The following is an 8629-nucleotide window of genomic DNA, read 5'->3' as shown; positions in this document are numbered from 1 at the left end:
AAAAAAAAGCCGCGATGTAGTGAAGCCGCGATAAACGAAACGCGAAGTAGCGAGGGATCACTGTAGATAATCAAGTTAATAATAATGAGTTCATCCGAAAAGGGTTTAGTGCATTTTAGGTCCATCCTGAAATTTCACTCTTTAGGATTCTTAGGAGTGTAAATTGCAGTCAGCAAGAAAAGCGCAGACCTCAATGGTACATAAAATGCCTTTTTGTATTACAAGTCTCTCAAAACTGATAAGGTTCATCACAGATTTTGTCCAAAGGTAGAATCATCACAATAAAAAGTTCTCATCACATCTTCAAGGAATAAACAGAACAATTTAACACCATCACTCATGGCTTCTTCAACGCAGTACCTCGACATTGGGCCTGATAGGAAAAACTCTTAACTGCTAAAAAAAAAAAAAAAAAATCTGATTGCCATGGAGACGCACTGCAGAGGAAGGAGGGCTCGTCACTTGGCACAGTCGCAGGGAAGGCACTTGACATGTGGTCAAACTGATGTGACCTCATGCAGCGACAGCAACGCACTTAAGGTCCTTGTGCACCAAGTCCAAGGTCCATCGTTAATACACTTCCGGAAAAGGTGTATTAAAAAAAAAAAAAAATCCAAACAAAAGTTCATACCAGGGATGGGCATACACATGAGCATTTATGAGTCTTCAATTTAGCATAACAAAGAAGCTGGAGATCACAGCTCAGAAACCCGCCCCGCATATTTTGAAGCTGAAGAACATGGACTCTTCACACAAGAAGGTCTGGGGCCAAGATTGGAACCCTCAACTTTAAGGCAGACACACGAGCACTAATAGCTGCTGTTCTCATCCCATCTCGGAGCAAAATTAAGCGCAGTACTACACTGCAACAAGTGGGGGCGCTGTTGATTCAGTTTCAACTTGTTTGCAACCCCGAAGAAGAACACAATGCTAACATATTGTTGACTTGGAAAATAAAAAGCAGAAAGAAGAAAATACCAAGATTTTTTTTTTCTTGTTAGCATAATTGCCTAAGTTATTTTGAATTTACTGTCATAATATCTTCAAAAAGGTCCTTCTTAAAATCTGTTTGGATTGTCAGTAATTCAGGTCATTGTAATCCAAAAAGTAGAATCCAAGCAACTGGATTTGTTTGTTGAATTAGTTGTGTATTTGTTTGTTTGTTTTAAGAAAATGTTCAAAACGGACTCAGGCAATTATGCTATAATGCAAACGACATTAAAATTATTAAATTGCCCATCCCTAGTTCACACCATCCGCCCCCCCCCCCCCTCCCCAGAAAAAAATATATATTAAAAGTGACCGACATAACACAGACTCCACCACTGAGCACAAGAGATTATTAAAACAGTACTGAGAAAGAAAAAAAAAAAGTCTCTTAGGTTTCACGATAAGACATTCCCACTGAGGCACATTTCCAGATAAGAGTCAATATTGTACAAAGAAAGCTATATTTGGAAGAAAAAAAATCCCAAGAAACATTCAAGTACTTTGCAATGTAAACACATTTCCAGAAGAGTAGGGTTACAAAGTTCTGTCAACTTTCAAAGTTGGAAACATTCCATGGGAGTCAACTGGAATTCAAAAGGAATAAATGGCATAGTCCGGGAACCTTACAATTTGGAAGATTGGGTCATAATAAGGATTTTGAATATTTGATGGGGGGGAAAAAATGATGGCCGTCATAAATACAAGTCAATTATTTGTGGATTTTCACTTTTGGCAGAGGATAGAGACCGAGCCAATTATGGATACTGTAATGTCCTGACATGTGGGAAATGATTTAAAAATCTGTGTATCATTAACGCCCAGTGAAAAACATGGGCAAGAATGGAAAAGAAAACAAAAAATAAAATATCAGCACCCAATTAAATTAATGGCCTAAGTCATTGTTTCTTCAGATTTTCAGAAAACACAAACAAATGATATTATATGTATATATATTGACAATTTCATTCCATGGATAGAAATGATTTAACTAAATAGGATGGAGAAGATTTCAGCAAAGGTCAGCATCCCGTTTTTGTCAAAATATGACTTCGGTCATTATTTCAAGAGTGTGATGTTACTTAAAGAACATTACGGAAAAAAAAAAATAAAATCTGCAAATACGGAGGTCACAAACTGAAAGTATGCGAGGGTTCACTGTCATCCCCTTCCCATGAAATGATCCACTGAAAGTCTCCACTTTGAAATATTTCCAAATATTGCTCACCCCATTGCAACCTTAATTATTATACATCATCGATTTTTGTCCACTTGTGCGAAACCATAAGACAACAGTGTGAGCAGAAATACTTTCAAAGTAAAAAGGCAATGATTTAAAAAGCACAACTATGCGATTGTGTTTTGTTTTTAGAGCAGAACACAAGAACAACACTGGTCACCTCCGGTCGGAACGGTGGAGTAGTTCATCTGCCTGACAATTTCTGCAAACAGTTCATCCACAGAGCCTTTGTTTTTGGCTGAGGTCTCCATGAAGGGGCAGTTCCAGTCCTGGGCCAGGGCCTTGCCTTCCCCGGAAGACACCTCTCTCTCGGCCTCCAGGTCCACCTTGTTGCCGACCAGAATCATGGGCACCCTCTCGTACCTCTTCACCCTGATGATCTGGTCCCTCATAGGCTTGATGTCCTGGAAGCTCTGCTGGTTGACCAAGCTGTAGACCAGGATGAAGCCCTGCCCGTTCTTGATGTACAGATCCCGCATGGAGGCGAACTGCTCCGTACCGGCCGTGTCCAGGATCTCCAGCACGGACGGGGATGAGTCCACTTCGATCTCTTTCCGGTAGAAGTCCTCAATGGTGGGATCGTACTTCTCGATGAAGGAGCCAGTCACGAACTGAACCGTCAGGGCCGATTTCCCGACTCCGCCCGAGCCCAAAACAACCACTTTGTATTCCCTCATGGCCAAAAGCGGAATAGAAGAAAATAAGCCAAATACCTCCTTTTTGTTGTTCCGCGACGAAGCCTTTCGAGGCGTGCAGGCCGGGAGAGCTAGCAGACTCGCAACGGAGAATCACACCGAGCGCGCGGCCCCGGCAGAGAGCGACCGCTCCCTGGACGCTGGCGTCGGCGGCGTCAACCGAGACGCATTTTCGGCGATCCGCCGATTGTGCAAGTGCGCCGAGGAGGAACCCGACAAGCGATCACGCTTCTGCTCGTTTTGCATGGCATTTCCTGTCCACATCCTCAACGCGTCAACAGCCTGCAGCCTCACTTCCGCTTTCTTAAAGGAGACGTCATCCAGAAACGTGCGTCGCCTTGACTTCGAGCGGTGGGCGGATGCATCAAAACAGCGTCAATGACGTCAGTAAAGGATCGATAGATTATTTTCAAATCGGTTTCTGCAAACAAAAAACTGTTAATTTATTTATTTTTTGCTCTGCACACGTGGCTTACTTTTTAATTAAGCAGTTTTTTAAATTATTATTTTATTATATTTTTTGGATGCATCTAAATAGCTATAAGTCAATGACGTCAGCAAAGGATCGATAGACTATTTTCATATCAGTTTCTGCAAACAAAAAGCTGTTTTTTTTGTTCTGCGCACGGTGGCTTATTTTTTTTAATTAAACAGGTATTTTTTATTATTATTTCATTATATTTTTCCAAGTTATTGTTTTTATTTCATGATGAGAAAAGAAGTATGCTTGGTGTGAAATGTTTTGTTTTTGTATTGCATTCCCTGAACATATATGTATTTGAAAAATAATAGTTTTTGGAAATATTTAAAAAATATTTGTTGTGGAGTGATGATCTTGAGCAACTTGTTTATTTAAAGACGATTTTAGTCCGTTTTTTTTACATTATTTTTCAGTTTGTATATCTGCCTCCCACTTTTTAAGGGATGAAAATTACTGGGACAATTCACTGCTCAACTGTTTCATGGCTAGGTGGGCTAGTGGAACTGGTTCCCTTCCATTTACTGATGATGTGAGTGCAGACAAAAACAGGATGAGTTTCAAGCAGTATCATCTGCTCAGATTCAACCAAGTGCTCCAAAACCCATTAAATGGTGCTTCATGGTGCAGATGGGACGACCCGAAGCCATACAGAAAAATAAACAATTTTCAAGGCAAAGAAATAGCATGTCAAGCAATGGCCAAGTCAATCACCTGACCTGAATCCGATTGAGCACGCATTTCAGCTGCTGAAGACAAAACCAATTATATTGCATATTACCGTCTTCCGCTTAACATGTTAAATTTTTCAGTCGTGACCCAGTTCACAACGCGGGGCGGTCTCGTGGGCACCACCAGCGTACCCTTCTACATCTGTCACACACGAGCCTCGATGGAGTCATGTCACAAGGTCGCCCCGAAGGCAGCGTGTGCTGCTTGCTCACATGGGCACATCATGGCAGAGGTTGCCTTACATTGAAAATGAAAGACACACACCGTGTTGCATGAGCAAATCAAATCATTTTTATTTAATTTTTTCATCCATACAGATAAGAGTCAATTATGGCAACAATCAAGTGTGCATAAACAAATCAGACATCATCGTGTGGCAACTGTTAGCGAATACATAAGTGGTAGTTGCACTTACAAGTAAAAAGCGGGCAAAAAGCATTGGCGTGGATTTGTGTGTGTGCCCCCAGCAGGGAAGAGACGGACTGAACGTCTGGTTTTGGAGAATCTGGTGCTTTGGTTCTATAGCAACAATACAGCAGCCACTTTACATTCATTTGAAAGACTTGCCTTTGCCCAAATGTGCATTTGGCGTGGCCGGCCTTCGCCTGCTGAGCGCACAATCTGAAGAGCAGAGCAACACAACTTGCTGTGAGTCGACTGGAAATATGTATATATACTATATATGGCTCCGGAAAAGTATTCGGGTTGGATGAGTGCTCATATTTTCCTCTTTTTTTTTTTTTAAATAACATATTTGCTCGGAAACTATTGAATCACACAAGCGTAAGATGAGTTGTTTGGAAAAGTGTTATTTCTCCCCCACTGTGGTTGTTATCTACTGTGCGGATTATTGTGAACGCTTACATAGCTATGTTTTTCTTTACATGCAGTCAAATCATAATGGAATTTTTTTTTTTTTTTTGGGGGGGAATCAAGTGAACCGTAGGAGCAGTGATGTGGCCAACAAATGAAATATTGGGATCATTTGAAGGGATGGATTAAGCAGGACAGGGAGACCATTATTCCCCCAAAAACATTCCCAGGCAAAACTAGCCACTGATAAAAGAAGACAAAAAGCGCATAGCTTTCTCCAAATGCATTGGCCAAGAAACTAGTGCCCTTCTCTGCAAGCAATTTTAGCTGGTCTTCTGATTTATGAATTTAAATTAATCTAACAAAATTCCCTATAATTATAGATCTTTTTTTTTTTATTCAAAATAATCTCAATATGATACACATTTGTCTCTGTTTATTTGACTATATACAGAAGTGCAAAAAGTCACAACCTTCGTCCCTTAGGTTAGAACTCATCATCTGCAGCATTTCTGACTTCACCAGCAGGGGAAAGTCTTCTCTCCTATCCTCACCAATCAGCCCTCCCCCCACCCGACAAACAAACAATAATAATAATAACATTAATAATATCCAAACACCCTCAAATCTCAACTGCTTATTTTGGCCTGACATTCAGGGCAAATTAAAGAAATATTTCCAACCAAACGACATAATTTTTCTTTGAAATGGATACAGTAGAAAACAACGTTTACCCTAAAACATGGACAATCTATCGATTGATACAATATCTTTTCAAATATGATCTTGACACGTCGACAAGGAAAATGGTTGTTGCTGCAATCGCAGCAAAACTAATTCCACATATACCACAAAACAAACATAATGTAACACCAACCAAATGGGAAGGAAAAAAAAAAAAAGACATCCAGCTATATGAATGACATGAATATTTAAATCGTTATCATTTATTAATGGTTGGAAAACAAAAAAAAGATTATGAATTTCATACAACCTCAAAATCTACAACGGCTATACGTATCAATGTTGTCAAGTAATATAGTAATATAGTAAGGCAAAAAAAACAAAAACAAAGAAACATCTACAACTATGCATCTCAAAGAGATTCAAATCCTTAAGTAGTACATAAAAGCTCTTAAATGGATTTTTAAGAGAAGAATTGTTACCTAGAGAAAGCACAAACGTATCGTAAGCGGCGTGTGAGATAACTAGAAAACATCATTGGTGCTCTTTACCTGCATGGTGATTGACAAGTTTGGGCCGTGACCCATTCATGGTCATCTAAGGCTTTGTTAGGTACAATACAATCGCTAAAGACGCGCAGTCACACCTCTGTGGCAACACAACATTCGGATGAACACAACTCTGGTACAAATAAAAAGTTATTCCAACAAAAATGATTCCTCGACGAGAGATGCTGTAAAAAGACTTTTGGTTTCTGCGGTTTTGAAGTTAAACCTTCAGGGGTGTGTTTTTACTTGAAGGCAGTGATTCCCAACATTTTAACTAACGTTTTTGCTAGCGATGGTAAAAGAAAATGTCCGGAAATGATTATTTGCTACAAATGTTTTCTTGTTCATTTATCTACATACAATGGCAGGCGGAAATAAAATACTCGTCCATTAGATACATATTCAAACTCCAGAATAATAGGTTTGTTTTTAGATAAAGAGGCCCAGAATTTCACGGAACTTGTATATAAATTGAGATGAGACCATTATTATTTCAGTACTTTTTATATATTTTACTATAATTATGACTTTAGATCTATCAATGATGACTGAATATTGTGAGGAAAGAGTAACGCTGCATTCCCATAAAAAAGTCGTTGAACAGTCCAACAAAATAAAGGGAGAATAACGTCTTGATTTTTTTGCAAAAAAGTTGGAATAAAATGAGAATAGCGTTTATTTGGTGAATAGCTATGGCATGAGGAAATAAGTATTTTATGAGGAAAAAAGTATTTTTTCAAAAATAAAAAAATATATCCAGGAAACAGCTGTAATGATAATTATGAGATCATAAAGCTAAAAGTCATAAGAAAACAAATTCTGTAATTTTTTTTTTTTTTTTAAAAACGACATAAGAAAAAAATGTATAAGGAATACCTAGCTGTAATATGAGGACAAAAGTTGATGCTAATGTTACATCAAAGGTTTCTGGCAGTTTTCATTCATAATATTCCTTAATATTCGTTTTGATAAATATATATATATATATATTTTTTTGGCTTAATACTCTTGTAATTTTGACAAAGGTGTGTTGGGAACCGCTGCCGTTTGTTAAGTTTGACTCTGACAATTGACATGGACAAACAATCATTCAAGTGTATTTTTATTTTTTTTGGTTTCAATGACCTTTTCGTCTTACATTGCCATTCGCACGCAGCTCAACGGTTCTCCTCTTTTACAGAGTTAAAACTCTGGGGGTAACAAGTCAGTTAAAGCTGCACACCACTAATCCAAAGGCTTTAAAGTCGATGGACTTGAGCGACAACAAAATCCCGACAAAGCTAAAAAAAAAAAAACACACAATAAAATAACAGCACTCTAGTCGATGAAAAGAGACTTTTTGTCCATTTAAAGGTCATAATTAAAAGATTTTAAAAACACAAAAATTAGCACAAAACTCACTTCTAAAATTATGAACATTTCTTAAACAATATTAAGAGCCATACAACATTATTATTATTATTCTTTTTTTTAGATTTTACCCTCGGTAAACAAATAACACTGCTGAGACAACACTCTGGTTTGAGCTGTATGGCCTCCATGGCACATGACAAGGTGAGAAGAGCAAGCTTGGCTGTGCTTTCAAGGTACACAGGTATGTTGGTTCACCCACAACATTCATATGTCCATGCCTCGTCATTTAGTCATCCATCCGTGTCTAGTTTGACTAGTCACTAAACACACACACACGCACACAAAATACTGCACACGCTCAATCGTCTTAGCAGATTCCTGTTTCATAATGGCTGTGCCGCTCTCATTTCGATTCAAATTCAAGGTGCATGTCTTTTTTTTTTTTTTTTTTTTGTAAACGATGAAATATGGCTGATTAATTCAAACAAAAAAAAAAAGAAAAGGAATAAAAGAAATCTTGGTCACCTGACGTACCAGAGGTGTACTATGACTCGCGCAACGTAACCTTTTGACCTTCTCTGCATCCGGTGAAGTGAATTACAACCAATTGAGCGCCTTGATTTTGATGTACAGCGGTGTGATGAGACCCCCCCACTCCCACCCCCCCTCTCTCTCCGCAGGCACCAAGATGGCCTCTTCTCTCACCGCTTTTTGACATGTGGGGAAAATGGCACGGGTTGCACCTTGGATGTTTTGATAGATGGCAGACCCTCCTCAATCCCGTTGTTTGACATTCTGAAGTTTTTATGGAAATAAAGGCTGAACTGTTTCGGCTTGGACGGTGCCAGCGCACATTCGTTTGATCTGTAAGTGGAGGAAAGAGAGGTTGAGGGATTAGATGCTATTGGGATTTACAAGAACACACAAACAAACACAAATAATTACTCACAAATTTGGGAAATGTGGCATTTGGGGTTCAATTCCAGGATGAACATGAAATGCTGCATAGTGGACATTCTTAGAAATTGTCAAGGATCAAATCATTTTTGCCATGAAGATTTTTTTTCAAGCTAACACCACGTTGTGTAAAAAGTACTGA

At 38.8% G+C, this 8629-nt stretch overlaps 2 protein-coding genes across 17 annotated transcripts in view; both read right to left on the bottom strand.

Annotated features, from left to right (window-relative positions):
* Window positions 1-1023: 1023 nt before the first annotated feature.
* On the bottom strand, window positions 1024-3209 carry LOC119136940 (ras-related protein Rap-2b-like). The gene is made up of 2 exons (XM_037275818.1): window positions 1949-3209; window positions 1024-1881 (listed from the first exon to the last, which is right to left on the bottom strand). The coding sequence occupies exon 1, from the start codon at window positions 2902-2904 to the stop codon at window positions 2356-2358; it is 549 nt and encodes a 182-aa protein (XP_037131713.1). The 5' UTR covers window positions 2905-3209; the 3' UTR covers window positions 1024-1881; window positions 1949-2355.
* A 1198-nt stretch (window positions 3210-4407) lies between these two features.
* Window positions 4408-8629, bottom strand: part of mbnl1 (muscleblind-like splicing regulator 1) — a 35972-nt gene continuing 31750 nt past the window's right edge. For 12 of the 16 annotated variants that reach the window (XM_037275794.1, XM_037275799.1, XM_037275802.1 and 9 more), the window contains one exon: window positions 4409-8394. The gene's annotated coding sequence lies outside the window, so the exon portion shown is untranslated. Of the gene's footprint in view, window positions 8395-8629 lie in introns of all 16 variants that reach the window. The other 4 variants (XM_037275809.1, XM_037275810.1, XM_037275797.1 and 1 more) reach the window with 2 other exon arrangements.

Source organism: Syngnathus acus, chromosome 17, assembly GCF_901709675.1.
Source record: "Syngnathus acus chromosome 17, fSynAcu1.2, whole genome shotgun sequence".
NCBI lineage: Eukaryota > Metazoa > Chordata > Actinopteri > Syngnathiformes > Syngnathidae > Syngnathus > Syngnathus acus.
Note: the sequence above shows the minus strand (reverse complement) of the source record. Positions and strands in the feature narration are given on the sequence as shown.